This window comes from Monodon monoceros, unplaced genomic scaffold (genome assembly GCF_005190385.1).
Source record: "Monodon monoceros isolate NGI ecotype Baffin Bay Population unplaced genomic scaffold, NGI_Narwhal_1 Super_Scaffold_18, whole genome shotgun sequence".
NCBI classification, from domain to species: domain Eukaryota; kingdom Metazoa; phylum Chordata; class Mammalia; order Artiodactyla; family Monodontidae; genus Monodon; species Monodon monoceros.
The window spans coordinates 86,803,324-86,826,940 of NW_021703774.1; the positions used below are offsets into that span (position 1 = coordinate 86,803,324).

At 36.8% G+C, this 23,617-nt stretch overlaps 1 protein-coding gene across 2 annotated transcripts in view; it reads left to right on the plus strand.

The window, feature by feature from the left end:
- VAV3 (vav guanine nucleotide exchange factor 3) overlaps nucleotides 1-23,617 on the plus strand; it is a 398,245-nt gene that overhangs the window by 257,408 nt on the left and 117,220 nt on the right. For both annotated transcript variants that reach the window (XM_029227383.1, XM_029227384.1), the window contains exons 18-19: nucleotides 234-259; nucleotides 5,821-5,866. In XM_029227383.1, coding sequence (XP_029083216.1) covers nucleotides 234-259; nucleotides 5,821-5,866 — 72 coding nt within the window. The remainder of the gene's footprint in view (nucleotides 1-233; nucleotides 260-5,820; nucleotides 5,867-23,617) is intronic.

The window sequence follows — 23,617 nt, forward strand, 5'->3', positions numbered from 1 at the left end:
GTTAAGCATAACCTAGAAGTCATTTAGTACTATGAGTCACTTTCCTGACAAGCCAATAAGGCAAGAGAACCAGGTTGCAAAACAATTACTAGCCCTGCCTGAGGGACCCTGGAAATATATTACAGATATGTTAGGAAAACAAAGCAGTAGTGTTTTACCACGCTGCAGAGAACAAGTTAAGGTTGCTAACCAAACAAAATAACTGACAATGCCAATTTTTACATTTGTTTCAGAACAAGGGACGCTCAAACCATCCGAGGTAAGGTTAACGTTTACATTTTTTTTGTATAACTTTTGCATTTCAAATTGTTTGCTAACTTAAGCAGGCTCGAACTCCTAGAATGTTAAATGTGCCTTTTAAAATGGATAGAAAACAGCTAGAGTGAGCAATCAAGTGCTTGTGAGTGAAATGCACGGGGTAAATCAGAGGAATTTTCAGATACCATCTGAAGATCTTAGGTAGAGGAAAACTGTGAATATTTCATCTAAGAATGTGTGTGAGATGGGACATTTCAGAATCTTAGGTACTCATTCAGGTAAATTTCAAATAAATATTGTAGCAATGTTGTGGCACTAATATGGGGGTACCTTTCCCTAGTTCCCAGCTACAGAATTCCACAAACCCTGAGGCTTATAAAACTTAGCACATAACCAAATCAATATAAATTCACTTTTATAAAATTTATAAATCAAATAAATGACGCACTACATCGCTTTCAGTCTCTCAACTGTAAGTTCAAGCTGACTTCCCGCCTCATTATACCATCTAAAGTTGTTCCAGCAAATGTGTTTTCCTATTTGTTACTTTAATGTTTTAATTAAAATTTAAAAGTAATTAAAAATAAAAACTTAATGCATCTGAAGGCATTCTCTTGGAATGAATCTCTGATCCTGCTAGGACAGAAGGAAGGGTGGCCCTCATCCCAGGAAGTCAGTAGACCTGTACCCTATCATGAAACAGTGTCACTGCCCAACATTCGCTAGTACTAAAAAGTTCTAAGGTTCTTCATCTAAGGATGTGGTAACATGTTTCTGCCAGTTTTCCATTTGAGCACAAATGTGATTCATATCATGTCTTACTGATGAAATCAAAATCTGATAACATATCCTTTTGGTTTCACACAGAGTCTGAGGTCTAATGGCTTAGAAGTACGAGATCCCTGTCACCTCTCAGAATAAAGCTCTTGAGATATGGGAACATATGTATATGTATAACTGATTCACTTTGTTATAAAGCAGAAGCTAACATACCATTGTAAAGCAATTATACTCTAATAAAGATGTAAAAAAAAGAATAAAGCTCTTTTAAGAAAATATGAAAGAATGAAAAATATTGCAGATTACAGGCAACCAGTACCTTGGGCGTCAACCAAAAATAATACATTTCTTACCTGACCACCAAAAAAAATCATAGCAAAGAAAATTAAAATGTAAAATGTCTGTGATTAGTTATATGAACCAGAAATATAGTAATCTGAGAATTTCAGAATAAAAGAATGACAAAAAACATTCTATGTCAAATTATTTTAGCACATGACAATTATATCTCATTAAGAGTAGTATAGTATTAGTATGTTTTTAATAGGCTGGCATTTATATAGTTGGTAAAAATAATGAAAAGTACAGCAAGATGTCAAACAAGAGGTAACTGTTTTTACTTTTTTGTGTAAGCATATAATTTGGACATACAGGGTATCAAGAATGTGATGTGAGGAAATTCACAGGCACCCTTTAAGTGTTGTCAGTTGACTAGATTTTAGATTTTAGAATCTAGCTCAGGGAATGCATAACAGGATAATAGTATTTAAAAAATAGGTCATGCGAGTTCTGCTAGGGCTAAAATAAATGAACATAAACTTGTTTTTAGTGTTTAGTCAATAGGTAAGATTTTTCATCAGGACTGTAAGGATTCTTCCAGCAGTGTCAATGAAGATCTTGGAAAGTAGCCTTCTTTCTCTTACTCTCACTCTGTTATTAGATAATTGAGACAGATTTCCTCGTAAAGCTTTGAACTTTAACTCAATATTACTTTACCTTTATCCTCTTAGATAAAGGTATACATGTATCCCCCCACCCCCGCCCTGGGCGAGATGATTTCACTTGATTTTATTTAAGCAATGAGAAGTGGGCGTATTTACAGACAGAAAGTGTGCTAATAAGAAGTGGTTAATAATTTTCACACTGATACAACATAATGATACAAAATAATTCTCTCCAGGCATTTTATACTCTTAAAACTTACACGTAAGCCTATTCTGAAAGGAATTAATTTTCACATTGATTTTTTTTAATGCAGCATCAGTATTTTAGTGACTTGCTTCAGTGACTTGCTTAACTTTTGATTATACAAAGTGTAATTTTTATTTAATGTGTGTTTCTGCTAATAATCTCTACTTTGGATGGATAATTATAGTAAAATCTTATACTGGCCAACCTATTTGGAAACTTTAGCTTAGCATAAGGGAGAAGTATAGCAAAAGAATGTTAAGAAACATCTTTCACTCCATACCTCCCTACCAAGACTTTGTGGAAGGTATATTCACTCAATGAGTCAGATGCTTATATGATGTTTAGGAGTCTTCCCAGAAGTACCAATGAAGACCTTTTGTAAGCTCTGTGATTTTTTTCCCCCCTCTCTTGGAGGTCTTCTTTTTCTCCATGTACCAATTCGTAGTCCTCTTCTGTTCCCCTTTCAATGGCCATGATTGTGAATTTTTAATTTCACACTTCATTCTCAAGGTAGGTCAGTTCTCAATAGCCACAGGATCGCCCTGGGCCTCCCTAACCTGGGATGTTCATCTTGCCTCCCATTCTGGAGTGGACCTTCAGAAGCCACTTCTAGCTCCAGGAAGCAAGGTTATCATCACATATCTATTTAATATATATCTACTTCAAAGCTATTCCTTAACGTAGGTTTTTCTGCTTTTAAAATAGGTAGAGGAACCAAAGCCAGTTTCATATAGCAAATGAAACTTTGCTCGTTGTGTTGGTAAAATCAACAGAGAAAATTAGGTTTCTCCTAAAAGAGGCAAGAAGAGAGATTCTTGGACGATAAAGGCATTTCTTTTAGAGAAAGACAGGGTAATAGGTAATGAAGCAAGAAATAAAATCAGGTTGGTTGGTTGTCCCCACCCGCCCGTCCCCTACTTCTCGGTAGATCGAAGAAGTTGAGAATGTGCTGAAGACTGATTGTCCGATCTCATGGGGCTGTAACTGAGAGCTCCCAGGGGTGGCAACTGGATGTGCCCTCCTCTCCCTGCCAGGGACAGCATCTTGTCCAGCTCTATCGCAGGCTTTTGAGAATATAGGTGGGGGAGAGGAGTATGTTGGATAAGATATGATAGAATAACAGTTGAAATTTGCACTTTAGCATTGTTTAAATATGTTCTGCTAAACATTTCCAAAATTTTTACAATATAAAATACTTTTTAGGTGCTTTTAAAGTATAATAAATCTCAAGCTCTCCAATGTACTTGGTCTAAGTAGCTTCTCTCTTTTTTAAAATGCACCAGATCATAGTTTGTTCCACTGCCTACTCTTCCTGTAGAAATGTTTGTTTTCAGGGTCACTGATTTGCAATGACTTTCAGGAGGAAAAACCTAAAATATAAACAGTAGGGTAATACTTTAGTAGCAAAATTTATCATTTACCTGAGTTTAAACATTCAAAATATCATGAAATGAATAATAATGACAATTATATCAATAATAATTATAATAATAAGCTATCACTTAATAATCCTCACTATGTGTCAGGAACTGTTCCAAGCATTTAACATAAATTAACTCATTTAACTCTCACCACAAATGCTATGAAATAGGTGCTATTATTATCCCCATTTTATAGATGAAAAAACAGGCAAAGAGACTTCAACTAATTTGCTCCCAATCAAACAGGTGTCAAGTGACAGGGAGGGTCTGAATTTGAATTTATGCAGTCAGATTATAGAATCCACACTCTTAATAATTGCACCACGTTCCCTATTTTAATCCTAACTTAAGGGTCATATAGAGTTGCTCTTGAACTGAAATTCCCTTTTACACTTTCTAAGTTAGTAGTTTTCAAATAGTACTAGTTTAGGGCTAGTAGGAATAAGACCCAAAGTTTGAATTCTTTCTTGCCTTCCAAGCACTGTGATAGTAAGAGGAGTTAGAGTAGTAGAAAAACAGCTTCTGTTGTACATTAAGAAGGTGGAGGAAAATGCAGGAGGTAAATAGCCACAAGACATCCATCATTATATATTTTCCTGTTGAAAATATTGTCATTTATGTAGAGAGCTCCAAAAATTTTATAATGTTTTAGAGAGAAAAGATTTCTTTTTTGAGAGCAGATTTCTTCCAAGTTATTGGATATGAACCTATAACTCATCATGCTTCCCCGCTTTGTGCTTGGCTGTTAAGAAGCCCAGTGTGATATTTTCTTCTCCTCACGCACAGCGCTCTCTTTATACTAGGGGTTTTTTTTTCAGTATAGCCATCCACCTTGTTCAGTATAGCTTCAGTTCAGATTTAATGATCATATTAGGCCTTCACAAATCCATTTTAAAAGTAGTTGGGTTAAAAACAAAATTTATATTTTTAATAATTCTCCAATTTGCTTTTATCTGAGAACCCTGACATCTGCTTTGAGGCCCATTTAACTTATGAATAAAAACAACAGGAAGAACCCTAAGAAAAACCCATGGCTAATGTGTGCTTGGCAAAGCCAAGTCTGCTCTGAATGAAACCAAGTCTCCACACACAGGCACAAACCCCAACACATGTAGAAAGAAAATTGCTTTTGTGAATATCTGAATTATATGGTAGTTACAGACTGAGCATTTCATCCAGTTATATAACAAAAAGTGAAAATCAAGTTCTTATTAATTAGTCAGATTACCATAGTTATTAGGTAGGAATTAATTTAATGCTTGTGGAATCGAATGTGTAAACAGGCATTTTCAAAGATTTCAAACCTCTTTTGTTTTGCATCTTATCTATAATTTTTGTAATGCACAGTTTTTCTTATGGATTCCTTTTCTATAATAAGAATTTACTTTCATGGTTCACAAGCTGCATGGCTGTTTTGTTTCTTAAAATATTCAGATATCACTGATCCATAATTAAAACACCATTCTCATTTAAGTGTTTGCTAAAGTCAGAGCTTGAGATCTTTGTTTGGAGGTTGTATAATTTCTCCAGTCCCTGTCTTTCGAACTGACTTTCTCCAGGTCTGTCAGGCCTCAAAAATAGCTGCGTTAGAGTTTTGGAGATCAAAACTCTTCGTTGGGAGCATTTTCTAAGCAAAAATGGCTGCCTGGGCTTTGTTTTCATAATTCCTATAGTCATTATGACTTAAAAAAATGAGTCATAATCCCCAGAGATGGTGAATGAAAAGATATTTCTTTCCCATAGTGTTATATCAATGATTTATCAAATGCAGTGTTGTTCAAGTGGAAGACTTATTAGAGAAACAAAAATTATAAAAAGAAACCTTGGAACCAAGTGTTTTGATCAAATTTAGTCATACTTTTAAAAAAAAGTTTTTTTGGAGTGTAGTTGATTTGCAATGTTGTGTTAGTTTCTGCTGTACAGCAAAGTGAATCAGTTATACATATACACATATCCACTCTTTTTTAGATTCTTTTCCCATGCAAGTCATTACAGAGTATTAAGCAGAGTTCCCTGTGCTATACAGTAGGTCCCTGTTGGTTATCTATTTTAAATGTCGTAGTGTTAAATGGAAAAAGTGCAACATTCATTGGACTTCCAAAGTGTCACAAAATAATACAATTTGATAACACGAAATCTTTGTTGTTCTTTGTTTTACCTTTCTGTACAGAAACGGACCAATGGACTCCGAAGAACCCCCAGGCAGGTGGATCCAGGTGTGTGATTAAACATCTATAATCATTTTTTCAGTTAAGTGATTATGAAAGTATATGGGAATTGCTGTAGAAAGTCAGACAGATTGTTGGCCTGTGTTCCTCGCAGTTTGGTATATAATGTGTGACCAGGAGGTGACCGTCTACTGTGTAAATCATTTACCTAGGACAGGGTCATGTGATGAGTAACCATCAGTACCACAGTCTTTCTGCAATCAGCAGTTGAGCTGGTTATTTGCTTACTGAACAGCCTCAGGGTGCCTGGTTAATGCTAACATATCCAACACCCTTTCCCTGCTCCCTCCCAAACCTGGAAAAAATCAACCAGCACTTAAAAAATCAGCATGTTCTGAGGGGGTGGGGGGAGGTCATAAACCAGACAACTTTGGTACCCTCCCCATTTGGGAAAATACTTTTCTTTATCCTATATCTATATTATTTTATAATACAAGAATGAGTTTAAGGACTTTGTGAACAAGTCTCCTCTCCAGAGACCAATTCTTTGTCTGCAGAGAGTGTTCAGTTGTTTCAGTTGTTTCCTGTTTAATATCATGAGGTTGACCCTGTCATTATTTTCATATAATTATTTTTCGTCCATTAAGCAATTCCTTCCATAGTTTAATTACCCAAAATTTGTTGTGTATATGGTCATATTATTGTGAGTAAAAGATATTCGTGGCTAAAGGATTCCAAATATATGAACTTAATAATAAATCAAGTAGAACATGAAATATAGAGTAGTCTTGCTGGAAAAGAATCTGGATTATGTGTTTTGTTTTCTCATCGTAAACAGTGTTCACCTAGTTGTAAAGTTTAGCTTTCAAAGCATTATAGCTTTTCACTGAAACCACACCCCTGGTAGCCATGCCAGTTTATGAGCTGTTTGAAAAGATTTATGGGAGCTTTGTTGCCTCTGGCTAGAAATTGCCTCACTTGTGTCCTGAGATCAGTTTAAATCTTTTAAGTACAGAACAAAATTAAGGCCATTAAAAAAATTAGGGGTTCTGGTTTGCTTTTTTATTGGTTCTGACTTTCCCAAGATGATACCCTTTGCAGAAAACTCTACAATAATATTTAAAAGTGACTTCTTCTGTTCTATTTAGTAGGAGTGTATGACTGTGAACATAATATTTTTTCTTTATTTTGTATGAGTTATAGTATTTCTGTTTCTGAAAATTACCTAAACTTTATAAATATTATTTTGTCTTTCTTCTATGGGCATTTTCATTTAATCTATTTTCCCCCAAGGAAATGCATTTCTATATATACAGTGTGTCAGTAGGAACACATTTGACTTTTAACTATGTACATTATAGCCAGAATTTTTAGGAGCCCTTAGATTATTTAAAGGGAGGTATAATGAATTCACAGATTATAAATATGGCAAAGTGGACCAATAATAAAATAGTTTATCTTCCTTTATCCTAAAGGTGATGGCTTTCTATAGGTATAGCTCTTCCGGTATTTATATTTGTCCAAAGTTTTTAGAACTTCATGAAGAATAAACTTACAAATACAAAAGAAGTAGTGCCATATGTTATGTTTGGGGGAAAAATATGCATTGTACATAATATACATAGCTGTATATATATATATATATATATATACACACACACATAGCTTTCCATTAGGTATAGTAAATACATATGTGTTTTCTCATTCTTCCACACTTTTGAAAAGAAAGCAAATAGTGATGATCTTGCTTGTTGTAGATCCTAATGTAATAATCATTTCTCCCTGTAGAGTGTCTTTTGATGTTAGACTTGAATTATGTGTTTAGAGTTGGTTGTCTTTTTTATCTTTGCTTATTTCTGTTTATTACTTTCTCTTGGCAAGTTGCAAAGCTTTTTTGCTCAAAGTTAGCCCTAGCTTGATGACTGACTGTCTTACTCTGAGTTGATCCTGATGTAACTATTGTTAAGATTTTCACAGTTGTGTGGGAGAAGTTTCACTCCAGGATATTTAAACAAGGGATCAATAAAACTGAGACCTCCTAAGCATGGACAGACTGCTTCCAAGGAGCATTATTTGCTATCAGTGTTTTTACTATGAAAGGTCCTTTAATCTTTTCTCTTTTAGCTATTTTAGTTGTCTTTTCCAAGTGTTAACACACTGACTACTTTCCAGGGCCTCACTTGGAGTGGCTTGTAGAAAAAAAAGTGATTAAAGAATTTGGGAGGTCAGATGTAACCACTTCACCAGGTCCAAATTTCAGAGCCATGTCCAAAGTAAATTACATATCTTCTCCATAGACCTTTTGTTCTGGAAAAGAACTTAATGCATAGTTCTTTGGGTAGTAGTGTTACTGAACTAAACTTAGGTCCACTCATCCTTGGACAGTAAAGCCAATCTACTGACACCAGGTTGTGGTGAAGGAAAGTACAGCATTTGTTGCAGGGCACCAAGGGAGGAGAATGGGCAGCTCATGCTCAAAAGACTTTCAGGGACGGGGTATTAAAGGCAGTGTGAGGGAGGGAACTACAAGGTGTGTGATCAGCTCTTGCACAATTCTTGGATTGGTTGACATCAGGGTGAAATTTCAAGTATCATCAGCCTTCTGGTTTCAACCAGTCTAGGTTGTACATTTTTGTGATCAGCAGTTTTCATCTGGAGGGGGTCTGCTCCCTGTAAAAACAACTTAGGAATGTGTGTCAGGACTTTTTCTGTATCTTTCAGGGAACTGTGAGTTCTGTGATTCTGCCATGTGGTGGGTTTATAGTCTAAATTGTTACCAGTTCCCCAGCCTAACAGCTATTCTTTGTTTCTCCATCATCTTCACATTTCCCAATCATTAACTCTTGAGCCAGCCTTTTGAGACTCAAGGGAGGCCTGGGAAATTAAAGCAAAAGCCTTTTACTTCAGAGGACAAGGACACAGGGGCTTGCATGCAGTTTCAGTTGGTGCTTAATAAATATTTGTTAAATGAATTAATGAATGGCTATATACTTCTTCTGCATGCACTGGCTCTCTTGCTTTTTAAATTCCTCCTGCTGATAAAGTGGACCAGTATACTCAAGGAATATGGAATAGTCCAATGGTGGGAAGCATGGCTCTGAGCCACATTGCCTAGGCTGAGGACCCAACTTAGCTGTTTACTTGCTGTTGACCTTTGGCAATTTGCTTCCTCTCTGTAGTTTCCTCATTTATAAAAGGAGATTAATAATAGTAGCTACCTTACAAAGTTGTTTTGAGCATTACATGAGTTAATACATGAAAAGTACTTATAACAGTGCCAAGTATGTAGTAAATGCTAAGAGGTAGCAATTATTATAATAATTACTTTGTGGTAGAGCATGTTAAATATTGGACGTTTTGTCATGTGTAGGAGAATCAAAAGTATTTGCCAATTATTTCTTTGCAAAGAAACTTAGAATTTTATGTTGAATTCTAGGTGAAACTAGAAGTTACATTATCACAGTCATTTTCAGATTTGCTGTTGTTCCCTACTTACCTGATGGCTTCCAAGATATTTTGCTTATCTTTAAGAAGAGACACAATCAACAGTGGTGGTTGAGAGTTTTTTGGTGAAGTTAGTAGTGTTTGTGATTGCAATAAAGAAATAAAGAAAGAAAAACTCCCAAGGTTAAAAGCAAATATTGTGGAGTTCAGTTCAAACCACGAAAGATGTGAGGTTTACATTGTGTCTTATTTGCGTATTTAAAACGTTTACTTTTTATTAATAATTGTAGTTAATCTTTATAGATAATATTTACAAATGGCTTTGCAGTTTAGTTGACTTTTTCTTGTCTTCTGTTATGTGCTAAGAAATTTATCAATTTATGATCTTGACTGCTTTTATAAATATAGTAATAGTAATGTGTTAGATGCAAATTCTGGTAGCTCTTTTGGATTTTTTAAATATAGCAGGGTATTTTCATCAGTTTGTATTTTTCTTCCTGAGACAGATGTTGGTTTCAGGAAAATAACACTTATAAGAGACAGATCAATTATTTCAGGAACACGGAGGTGCTAGGCCTTTTTCAAGAACATGAGGTCATAAATCTCAAGAAAATCTGAGCACTGGTGTAATATATTTCACCTAAAGTGGAACCCAAGGTCAAAGTTACCAATTAAATTTTAATACTGAGCTTTAAAAGTTTTCTTCTGTCTGAGTAGAGAAGATACAAGATTTATTTTAGCTTGCATGTGGCAAATCTATATACCAGCATATGTGTTCTTTTAATCAACCCTGTGTTTTTAGACTATTGCAAAATTATCTCATATTTGTGGAACTCATAGCATCTCGTATTTAAGTCCACAGTCACTAGCTTTTAAAAAATCCAGGCCGTTGTTCTGTGTTGCACTACCTAAAGATTAGATGGAGTAGATGGGAAATGTTTAGGTACTTCATTTTCCTTCTGATCTTACGTTACTCATGTGATTTGTGATAACCTTGAATAGTAAGTGAACAGAGTTCTTTCTGAGAGCTCCTGCGTCACATGTGTTCATTTTTAAACTCTTGATTACGAAGAGAAAAATGTGGCTTAGAAACAGTGTTTTTTCTTGTTCACCGAGGCGATGTCTTACTGTTTCTTAGAAGAGACATCTTCAAAGATGGTCACTTTCTCTTTCAGGTGGATAGGATTGGTAGATAATGCCATTCCTATCTGTTCCTGTATGAAGAAAGGAATTCAAGACATCTTTTTTTCCTTACCAACTTCGTATCTTATACAACAATAAGCACCAGCAATGTCATTAATTATAAAACATGGCCCCCCTCCACAGTTTATATTCTGCCTAAGGAAGGAGTAGATACAGGCACAAAGTCTTGATTGCATAAATGCATGTAGACGAGTGTGCATATAAAATATTTTAATATTCTATTTTATACTCTGATTCATTACAGTATGGCATAGTGTCATAAAAATAATTAAGGAATAGTCTGGTAAACATATAAAAAGATCTAATTATGTAATTAGTGCAAGAAAGCAAAAGGAATTGGAAAAGAGAGAAGCAAATGTAGGCTAAGATTGCTTTTAAGCTGAGTTGTTTATATATGTTTTCATTTATATAAATAAAATTTTTGTTATGCTGTTTTTTTGCATTGAATTACAACTTAATACAGTTTTCCTTAATGTTTTAATTTCAAATTATTGGTAAACTCATTCCAAATCTAAACAGAATTGGTGATTTCTTTTAGATTTGCTTTTAAACATAATGCCAATTTGCTCGATCGAGAACTTTTATCTTTTTAATTCTCAAGTAGAAAACATTGATGAGAAAAATAGCAACCCAGGATTTTTAAAATTATTTATCTAAAACTACATTTTTCTTTTTTCCTTTTTTTTTTTTTTTTGAGGGAGACAAATGTATATTCGTGAAGTTTTAGTAAGTGAGCTTTTGTCTATAGTAAATAAGTAATAAAGTATCTGTAGATTACAATATTTCCGTATCAATCAGTCAAACCTACTTCTGTCTTTTCTGTCACCTCTAAAATGAATTTCTCATCAAACATAAATCCTAATCTAAATATTAGGAGCATAATTGTAAAACTGTAAAAATACATTTCACATTGAAAGAATGAACGTGAAAAAACTGGGACAATAGAACTTAGTGATTAAGATTCATTGCGGAGAAATGAGAAATCCAAGCTGTGCACGAGTGCTGGAGAGCCTGCTCCGGTTTTTAAAATAGCTGATTTTCTCAAGCTTCTATTAAACTATGGACAAAAAGACTGGTTTTGCTCTAAGGCATTTGATCCCCTTGTAGTTATTTTCTGGACTACCTTCCTAATTCCCTTTACCATGATGATATTTTTCTGAAACGTACATCACAGTCCCTTCTTCACATCTTTTTTTCATTTGCGGAGGATTTATTTTTCCCTTTGAAGGCTCATTCCGAGCTCACAAAGTGTCACTATTGCTGTCATCTAGCAGGTTTGCCCATGCCTTGCCAAGCCCAGTCTTTTACACGGCTCTGTTACTTCCAGCGTAGGAAAAAGAGGGGAAGGTGAATATTTGAAGACGTACATGGGGTGGGGGGGTGGGGTTTAGATGGGAAGCATGGCATCAGTAATGTGATTATTGAAATTAAAAAACATTTGGAGTACTATATACTGAACCCACTTCTGGATCGTTTATGTACTTTTAACTTATAATTTCTATTACTAGAGTAATTATGTCTTAGAAAAAAAAGTATGCATTTATTACATATTTAGAAAAATATCCTGAAAAGGAAGTCTTGAACCTGGTGAGCTGCTTTTAACATTTTTATCATTGAAAAATCATTCCTCACCTGGAAGGTCAGGTATGGCCTGGACTTCCTTTGTTATATCTACGGCCCTGGTAGTCAAATATTATCCCATTTCAGAAGCAAAAGAACATGCCATATAATGCTAAGTAGGCAAAGAAACTTCACAAATTTCTTATGAGCCAACAACTTATGAGAATCAGGTAAGCTTGTTCCATAACTTTAGTCTGAAGTGAGGTAAATGAGAGGAACCAGTTGAGGCAAAAGTATTGGCTTCAAATAACAGTATTTGATACAAGTAATATCACCCTGATACCAGGAAAGAGGACAGACACTGATAAAGTAATCCTTAGTATCATAACTGTTTATAATTTTATAGTCATTCTATACACAAATAGTGAGAATGGTTATCAAATTAATTAGAACATTGGAATGGAGTTTCTGGAATTTCTATCAAAATGACTCATACTGGCAATTATTTGAATGAAAAGAAAAGCTTGTTGGGTTTTTTTAAATTGTTCTTTACAGATAACTTTTGAGACTCACTTTTTTCTGCAGAGATATTAGAAATATATGGAAGCTTCCCTGTCTTTGAGGACCTTGGAATTTTGTTGGAGCGATAGGACATACAGACATAAACATGTCCAACAGCAATAGCGTGTGGTGTATGAGGAACCACTAAAGTGTGTGTGGTCACTTATGAATGGTGTTGTTGACTAGGTAGGCAGGATGAAGGAGAAGACTCATTGTGGTTTAAAGAAGGGCACAGGACAGGGAGACAAGGTATCTAACAAGTACATCAATAAAAGTGCATTTATATACAACTACAGATATTTAAATAAAGTTATCAGTCTCTTGCTAGGTTTGATATTCTGACCTCAATTCTGTATCATCCAGTGTGCTCTTGTTTGTCAAGTGGCATAAAACCGAAACGAAATTGAACTATTTGTAATGAGGTGGATAGACCTAGAGTCTGTCATACAGAGTGAAGTAAGTCAGAAAGAGAGAGACAAATACCGTATGCTAACACATATATATGGAATTTAAGAAAACAAAAATGTCATGAAGAGCCTAGGGGTAAGACAGGAATAAAGATCCAGACCTACTAGAGAATGGACTTGAGGATATGGGGAGGGGGAAGGGTAAGATGTGACAAAGCGAGAGAGAGGCATGGACATATATACACTACCAAACGTAAGGTAGATAGCTAGTGGGAAGCAGCCGCATAGCACAGGGAGATCAGCTTGGTGCTTTGTGACTGCCTGGAGGGGTGGGATAGGGAGGGTGGGAGGGAGGGAGACGCAAGAGGGAAGAGATATGGGAACATATGTATATATATAACTGATTCATTTTGTTGTAAAGCAGAAGGAAAAAAAAAACTACAGACTTAAGATGGTTTGACTTAAGAGTTTTCGACTTTAATAATGGCGTGAAAGCATTATGCATTCGGTAGAAACCGTACTTCCAATGATGAATTTTGATCTTTCCCAGCTAGCGATACGTGGCATGACGCTCTCAGAGATGCTGGGCAGAAGCAGCGAGCTGCAGCTCCCAGTCAGCCACACAATCGCTGGGTAAACAACCAAGATACTTACCGTCATTCTGTTTTTCACTTCAGTATAGTATTTAATAAATTACATGAGATATTCAACCCTTTATTGTAAAAAAGCTTTGTGTTCAATGATTTTGCCCAGCTGTAGGCTAATGTAAGTATTCTGAGTACGTTTAAGGTAGGCTAGGCTAAGCTCTGATGTTTGGTAGGTTAGGTGTATTAAATGCATTTTCAACTTACAATATTTTTGACTTAAAATGGGTTTACTGGGATGTGACCCCATTATATGAGGAAGATCTATAATTTAAGGGAAAAAAATAAAAAAGAGTGGAGGATTTACTGACTTAGGTAACTAAAGTGGAGCATGTTTGGCTTCAGGCAGAGTTAGATCCAGGGGCTCAAATGATATCAGGTTCCATTTCTCCTTGTGTCTCAGTTTTCCTTTCTTTTCTGTTGATTTGTTGTCAACAGGCACCTCAGGCAGGTTATCTCACTTGGAAGCAAATTTGGCCACTAGCAACTCTCAGTTCCCCACAGCTAGCAAGCTCAGAGGAAACTGGACACCTTTGCCCCAGTAAATCTAACAAAAATCCCAAGGTGTCTTTAACTGGCCTGGCCCAGATCTCTGATCATCTCTGAGGACATCACTGCAGCCAGGGTACCTGTGTTGAGCCACCTGGCTTCTGTGTCCACCTCTAGCATGCAGAGAGGGCCTGACCCAGCCTGTTCACAGGAAATTTGTTTTCTGTAAGAAAGAACAGCTTTGCTTACAAAAGAATGGGGGAAGGAAAGAAGAGCAGCTTGGTTTGAGCAGATTATAATGTACATCTGTTTAGTGTATGCGTTTTAGACATTGTCCTCCTTGGGCATACTGTGGCTGGGTTTTCCACCTCTTCTACCTTGGCCTTTTTCCATTTGTAGGCTCTTCTATTTGATTGTTTTCTAGTATCGGACAAGGTAAATCCTGAGGAATGCACCTAAAATGGGAACTGGAGAGTCTTGACAAAAAGCTCATCCCTACTCACAGCTTTAGTTTGCAGGGATACCAAAAAGGAAGTGTTCTTGAATCACAGTATCTTCTTATAACCCTGTCTTTATACCTAAAATACCAATGTGATATTCTCCTTCAGATAGAGGTACTCTGTTTCTATAAGGAGATAATCCTTTGTTCCACCATTACCTACATACACATTAGTGTAGATTGGTCCATCAAATTAGAGAACTGGGGAAACAAGACCTAAGACGGCATGTTTTGTGGAGGCAGGTGGGAAGAAATGTTCCCTCCCTACTGGAAGGGTCAGGATGAGAGTGCCAGAGAGCCAGAGACTGCAGCCCTTGAGGCATTACGTTTAGACCATAACCTGCCTCTGTGGCAATAAAGGAATCATGGGAAGGAAGGAGAAGGAAGAATCTTTTCTAGTTTTGTCTGTATAGTCGCCCCTTGGTATCCACGGGGGTTCCAGAACCCCCCACAGATAGCACAATCTGTGGGTGCTCAAGTCTCTTACACAAAATTGCATAGTACATTCGGCCCTCCCTACCTGTGGGTTCTACATCTGCAGATAGGGAGGGCCAACTGTATTAGGCACTTTCACTTACGTGGACACTTGTTGATCATCAGAGGCAGCCATGTACAGCCATTTAGACTGAGCACTGTGCAATGTCATAGATCTGGGTTTGTATCCTGCCCCTCCACTTAACTAGTTGTACAATCTTGGACCTGTAAACCTGTTTTAGTCTCTCTAAAATGGGGGGTAATAGTAGCAGACATCTCCTGCTGTCATTGTGAAGATTAAATGAGATAATAGGTAAAGCATTTATCAACAAGGTTTGGCACATAGTAAGTGCTCTGTAAGTGATGGTGGTGGTGGTGATTACTAATACTCAAACACTCCTATATTAATTTTCTATTGCTGTGTAACAAATTACCATACATTTAGCAGCTTAAAACAGCATGTTTTTTATTTCACAGTTTCTGTGGGTCAGAAGTCTGGGCGAGGTTTAGCTGGGTCCTCTGCTTCAGGGTTTCTCATAAGACCTCACTCAAGATGTTAGCTAGGGCTATGTCTCATCTGAAGGCTCAGGTCATTCCCAGCTTGGCAGGATTTGGGTCCTTTTGGCCTCTTAAACTGAGGTGTTCAATCCCTAGCTTGCTGTTGGCCAGAGGCTGTCCTCACATGGGCCTCCCCAACATGGCTGCTTGCTTCATCAAAGTGTACAAGCCAAGAAGGTGATGGAGTCTCCTAGAAGGGTGGAAAATTAAGTCTTATATGACAAAATCATGGAAATGACATCCCATCACCTTTCTATTGGCCAGAGGCAAGTCACAGGTCTTGCCCACATTCAGGGGAGGGGATTCAACAAGCATGTGAGTACCAGGAGGCAGGGATTATTGGGGTTCATCTTAGAGTCTGTCTGCTACAAACTCTAAGAGGGAGATACTGTTAGTTTTCAGTGGAGGGAACCAAAGCTCTGAGAGGTGAGTAATTTACCCAAGGTCACACAGCACCTGGCAATTACCAGGACTTAATTGCAGTGTTTGGCTCCAGAGACCTCATTCTTCTAGAGATCTTCTGTGTACCTTACTTATGCCAACCTTTGGACAGAGGAAAGCTTATTTCCTAAAGTTTAGCTATGTAGAACAGTGCAAATTAGCAATGTGATCTGGTATGTTGTGCAGACTTCATTAGTGGCTGCTGTTACAAAGCAGATTTATGGGTGATTTTATTTTATGCATTGTTAATTTTGAAAATGTTAATCTGAAATTGCTACAGTATTTCAATTAATTTGGACGATTAAAACTTAGCACCAGAAGAATCCCTTGCAAAAGATAAGGCAGCTAATTAGAGGTTCTGAAACAAACAACTGTAGACACTGGCACTGAAACATGCTGGGTGGATAACACCCAGCAGAACTCACTCTGCTTAACAGTTTTGAAATGGAAAGAATGATTTCTGGCAGTCTGAATATTAAACTTGAATGCAATTGATTTTTTTAAGAAAGCCGTTTTAAGGAGTTAACTAACTTAATGTGTAATTTTTTAATAACATGCAGTTCTGGAAAACTGTGTTCACATTATTTTGGAATGTTGTCTTTTCTATAACTGTAGTGACCAATACCATAGATATCTGTTGTCAACATATTTTGCATGTCGCGATATTTCATATTCTTTATATATACATATTGTTTTGATTTTTTTTTAATTTAAAGGTGAGGTAGCACATGCTTTTTTGTTGTTGTTTAATGACATTTGAACTTCTTAGATAAATTAGAGTTTTAACCCTTGTACACTGTTGGTGGGAATGTAAATTGGTGCAGCCACTATGGCAAACAGTATGGAGGGACGTTAAAAAATTAAAAATAGAGCTACCATATGATCCAGCAATCCCACTTCTGGGCATTATCTGGAAAAAACAAAAAAAAACTAATTTGGAAAGATACATGCACCCCATTGTTCGCAGCAGCACTATTTATGATAGCCAGGATGTGGAGGCAACCCAAGTGCCCGTCAGCAGATGAATGGATAAAGAAGTAGTGGTATATATACACGGTAGAATATTACTCAGCCATAAAAAAGAATGAAATTCTGCCATTTGCAGTAACATGGATGGACCTAGAGAATATTATGCTTAGTGAAATAAGTCAAAGACAATACTGTATGATATCACTGATATGTGGAATCTAAAAAAATATATAAATGCATGTATATGCAAAACAGAATAGACTCACAGAAATAGAAAACAAACTAGTGGTTACCAAAGGGGAGAGGGAAGGGGAGACGGGCAAATTAGGTGTATGGGATTTAGAAATACAAACTACTATGTGTAAACTAGATAAGTAACAAGGATATACTATATAGCATAAGGAGTTATAGCCATTATCTTATAATAACTTTTATTGGCGTATAATCTGTAAAAATACTGAATCACAGTGCTGTATACCTGAAATGAATATGATATTGTAAATGAACTATTCTTCAATTGAAAAATAGAGTTTTACACCTTGAAAAGTTTATTCTTAAAAAATTCAGAGAACGTTAAGGAGGTATAGAAAAGTTTCCTGGACAAATTGCCTGTAATCCCTCACTCAGATAATCATCCTTTACAGTTTTGTTTTGTTATACACTTTTTTCTAATACTGGTTTTCTTTGTGTGTAGCCATGTGTTTATAAAATGTCTCTATTTTCAATTTAATGTCCTGCTTTTATCACTTGACTTTGTTTCATGAGAATATTTGTTTATTCATTTGTTTGTTCAACCATTTGACAAGTATGCAGGCTTGGTGTGAAGTTTACACAGATGAACAAGATATATTCAATATTTTCCCTCACACAACACACAGTGTCATGGAGCAAAGGTAATAGTGTAAGATTTGAGATCAGGGAAATGCAGGGCCTATGCTTAAAAGGGGCAAATACTTTAAGGATGTGAACATCAGGAAATGGTGTCGAAACTGAAGCCCATATTATGAGTAGGGGGTCGAGAGAACATGAATGGAGACAAGAGGGTTGCTCCAGAAAAGGTCGTATTTATCAAAAAAAGTTTTCTAGCTTATTATTTGTTTCTATATAAAGTTTTAAATTCGCATGTGGTCATAGTTATTGGTATTTTATTTATGGGTTTTGTTTTTGTTTTTGTTACTTTTATGCTTAGAAAATTCTCTGATTCTGAATTTTGTTAAATATTTACTTCTAGTCTTATTATTTAATTTATGTAACATTTCACCCATGCCATTTAGCTTATTTTTATTTAAGTAATAGATGAAAATTCTGTGAGCAGTTTCAAGACGTACATCAAAATATTTTTAAGGATTTATAGTACAACATTTTACAAAATTTAACTTTACCTTTCTTATATGTGGCCAAACAACGATATTGCATTGTTTAATTTTTATTTGGTGCTTTATTTTACATATATTTTGCTTAGATCATAAGTTATCTTGTGCAAAATATATCACGATATATGCTCTGTATACATAGTAAGGGAATAATATTTTAAACAAATACAGGTACTTAATATTGAGATAATCATGCTTTTTTGTTGGTAAACTATTACAGACTAAGATTACCTCTCCTAAGCTTTCTTTGGAAGTAGGAAGAAAAAATATGTTGTGGCTATTCATTTGAGTTCAGAGTATCTCCCACCTCCCGTTAATCTCTTTTCCCCTTATAAATATACATCCTCCGTAATCTTACACTCCTTGCTCAACTAAATTTACACAGCAGCTCCTGGGGCTAAGCCTAAACCTATTATTTTAAAAGATCTTTAGTTTTGGGGCTTCCCTGGTGGCGCAGTGGTTGGGAGTCCGCCTGCCAATGTAGGGGGCGCAGGTTCGTGCCCGGTCTGGGAGGATCCCTCGTGCCGCGGAGCGGCTGGGCCCGTGGTCCGTGGCGCTGGGCCTGCGCGTCCGGAGCCTGTGCTCCACGGCGGGAGAGGCCGCAGCGATGGGAGGCTCGCGTACCGCAAAAACAACAACAACAACAAAAAAGAGATCTTTAGTTTTAATAGTTTTTCATCAAAGTAAGAAAATTTCACTTCTACTTTATTTGAGAAATGCCATAGATATATCCTCATTTCCAAAACAATGTAGAAATTCTATGTTTTAGAGCTCTTATTTAGGAAGTTTTACATGTTGCCATGAAAACATTAGGTGTTTAATAAATAGTCTTTCTTGGGGGACCCAGTTGTAAGCAGTTAGAATAACGACTTTGATTTCCTACCTGGTGTGTTGCTACTAATGATATGTTCAGGAAGCATGCCTCTGGATGTCCATATACCAGCAGTTTTGCTCGTAGCTTCTTACTGTTTCAAATGGCCCAAAGGAATCATGTGATACCTTTAATTCAGGACAGAACTTTCCTTCTTGGGACTAAGAATTCTTCCTTCACTTGGTATAGAGTACATCGTAAGGATTAGATAGATGAAAAATGAAAATATTCATGTGTTTCTCCAACCCACCTACTGTCGTATTGCTAATATTGCAACTGTTAGCTCCCAGAAGAAGAAACTTGCCATTTAAAAACTGTATTGCCATGCTTTGGAGATCCCATATTTTAAAAGTTATGTATCTCCCATTTAAATTCAAACAGTATTCAAGAACAGAATCTGGCCAATGGTTTTGAAAAAACAAAATGGCAACACCTTCTTGGAATCTCAGACTGTTCAAGAATGTTTTTTTTCTAGCAAAACAGGAAGAAATTGGAAAAAAGCATATGGACTCAGGTTGAGCATGTGATATATTTTCAACTTGAATCAGTACTTTACTCATATTTGTTGTGTGACTTAAAATTAATTTTGGTGAAGCATTTAGAGTTGAGAGAGAAAAAAAACCCGTGTCTGGGACTAAATCAACATTTGTGGCATCTCATTAATCACTGCCTTATGTAACCAGTTTTCCCACCTAAAGGGAAGCTACTGCAATGAGAAAAGTTTATAATATTAATGCCAAGTGCAGATCTTGCCTTTCCAAAACGGAGTTCATTAATCATCATCGAAGCACAAGAACAAACATACTTCATGTCTCTTGCCAATTTTTCAGTAACATTTCTAAAAGGCAAAAAATCCCTCTATTTTCCTATTTTTTATCTTCGTTTAAAAAGGTTTTAATTTGGCTGTTATTTAATTTGTGATAATGTTATGTAAATTTAACACGCTCTGAGGATGCCCGTGCATAGCATATAGCAGTAGAGTATATTGATTGGCTTTAGGCTTCTGAATCAGAGACATCTGGATGAAGATTCCTGACTGTGTTACTTCCTGCCTGTGTGGTCACAACATGCAGAGCACTTCAGTCACAGTGTTTGGCACAGGGTAACTGGCCAATGACCGGCAGCGACAGAAATTCTTACTCTGTCTGGTAGGAAGCAGTATGAGCTTGAAGTTTGAAAAGACGGGTTTCATTCCAGGCTTCTGTGTAAATCTGTGGGCAAGTGAATAGCCTCAGTTTTTTCATCTGTAAAACGGGGGTAGAAATAGTTGCCTTACCTACATTGCAGGATTATCAATTAGCACAAATGAGATAATGCCCTAGTCAAGATAGAAAACTGAATCTAGTCATGACATACAGACTTGTGTAATAAAGTAAAAAATAAGTGCCAAGTGGCGAAATCTTCATTATTTGGCCATATATTTCAGTCTCTCAGTGTTAGAATTCTGTAGCTGATTGTAGTTTTGATGGAATTTTAGGGTCAGCCATGTAGTTATTACATCCTCTATAAAATCTTTAAATTACCATTTACTGAAAATTTTACTGTTCTTTCTTTGTTAGTATGGCTTTACATCTTTTTTTTTTCCTGTCTCCTAATTTTAAAAATTATTTACAAATAAGAAAAATTGAGTAACAGGGTACTGAGCCAGTAGATTAAAATGATGACAATCTTTAAAAAAAGAAAGGAATGATACAAACCACATGTGAGAAGACAAATGCACTGATTCAATCAATCATAAATAGAATAAAAAAAGCTTATGTGCAAGAAAAAGTGGCTCCTGCCTACTTTTGTTTAGAGCCCGTTGTCTACCAAGTGTCAGGGGGTAGGCATGGATGGATGGTGAAGTTTTCCGGTACTTCAGAAAACTAGTTGATTTCTTACTTGTCCCTATCAGAAGACTTGCCCTTTCTTGTTCGTTTCTATGGCCCCTGCTATTAGAAGCATTGTTAAAAGCCAAAGGAAGGACAAGGCATTCTAAGGTTATGGTTGAAGATGCAGCCGTGAGGCCTTGGAAAAAATCCAGGAGACAGGCAAGGGTAGTGTCCAGCGCAGGGGTAGCTCTTTTTGTCCCCATAAAACAGTAAAGGATCAAGAAGTAATCATATGGACACGTAGAAAGGCTTAGTTCATTTTTAAAGTCGAAATAGTTTGGAAAGAAGAGGTTGAGCAGAGTAGAATAGCAGGAGGTTTTCATAAGGTGAAGTAGAGTTAAAGTGCAGGCAAGAATTTTTCTGTCTTCGGTTTTAAAGAACACCAGCCTCACTCGTCCCTTTTTTCCCTGCATTCTTCTTGACCTTCTTATCAGCTCTTGACTTTCTCCCTGGGAGATTTTCTCTGCATAGTCAGCACTGACTTCCACAGAAATCCTAAGTGCCACACCCTTATTACAAAAGAGTTGAAGAGAATTCAGATAAACAGGTTGCAGTAAGTAGCTTGGGAACTAACTGTTACAGGATGCTTCCAGAATAAGGCACTGCCAACTAAAAGCTGAAAATTCCATTTCCTGTGTAGCATACCCAACTGTAGGCTTCACTTAAAAATATAAACTAAAGTTAATATTAAACCTTAGAAATTCCTATGGAACCACCTACATTCCTTTGAGAGTAAATTTTTTCTAGAATTGTCACTTTCCCCTTTTCCAATCTGCACAAACGTAGATCCCAGGGTCCTTGCTTCCAATTTTTCCTCCTCTTAATACAATGAGGGAGAAGTTGCTGGTGTGCTACACGTTTCATTGTACATCACAACTTTAATTCTTAACATATCTGATGTATACATTCACCATGGGGTGAATGTTAGTGATAATTATTCATGTGCAGGAATTTCTATATACTTTATTTTTAATTCTCACAAGAAGGCCTCCGAGGTAGATTTTATGCCCATTTTACAGATGAGGAAGCTGTCCTGAGAGTTTAAGGCATGTGTTAGAGTTCTCATAAATAGTAAAGACTGAAGCTGAGCTTTCAATCACAGTTTTATAAAAATTTTATATATGTGTTTCCATAACCAGTAAAAACATTAAACGTTTTTAACTAAATATTAGGATTCTTGTTGTGGGAAGCGGGGGTCGGTGGGGGAGTGCACATTCACTAAATCAGTGCACTTCTCAAGGAGATTTATGTTGTATCCAGGATGGCCTCAGCTATGGATCACACCCAATGCTCAGGGGAGGGAGGGAGTGGGCTGAGGAAGGCTATAGGGAGACAGTTCTGGTCACAGTGAAGGCTATGCACTCTGAATTGCTGATCTCCAGAGGAAGGAGGAGTATGACCTTGATGTCAGGGCTTCTGGGCACGGGGAGTTTTGCTATTGCATGGATGAATGTTTGGGTCCTAGATGAAAGAGGACCACCAGTTGGGCAGGGATGGGCAAGGCAACTAGGAACGTAGATGGCCCCTCAAGTCCCTGCCAACCTAGGGTCACTACATTTCCAGCCAGGAAAGGAAGCTCATTCCCTACAGCATTCTAGAGCTTTCATTAGTGTGTCTTGGCTTTGATTTTAATAGGATTAGATAATAAAATCATAGCAAAATATCAGGAAATGACCCAAAACAAATGTAATAAATGCTGCTTCTGTTTATTCTCTATACATACTGTCTTTTTCCTTAATATCTTCATTAGTTTTTGTGTAGAAAACAGGATTTGGGCATGATTTGGGTATTTTAAATAATTTATAGAGGTTGATTATGTTTTTCCATGCTTTATTGTTGGTCATGTCTGTGCGTGTGTAATCCTAACATAAACTGTCAGCAGTCAAGGGTCTCACTCTTTAATTATGGTAATATTCCTTACAAGAAGTCTGTTTACACTATTTTGAGTATAAATTATATCTAATTTCCCAGGCAAATACGGAGACCTTGTTGGATTATATTTCCCGCATTGTTGCTCCATCACAGGCATGCTCTTAAGTGCATTGTGTAGGAGGCCAGACAGTATAAGCGGTTAAGAAATTAGACTTTGTCATTGGCATTGCCTGGCTCAGGGCTTAGCTCTGCCACTTAGCGGTGCACCTTTAGGAAGCCGCTCAACCTCTTTTGCCTTATTCTGTCCTCTGTCGAGTAGGAGTAATATTGGTATCCGCCTTCCATAATTGCTGTACGTGGATTAACTGAGAGGAGGGATTCGTAGAGCATTAGCCCAGTGTCTGGCTCTTTGTGTGCACTGAATAAATCATATCTGTTGTCATCACCACCGTCTTCAGGATCCGGATCTGGGCAGGTGTGGAAGGCGAGCTGAGACCTGTAGAGGTAGGGCCAAGGCTTCAGACTCCTGAGGCCGGTGGCGATGCTGTGGTCTTGTTTGTTCT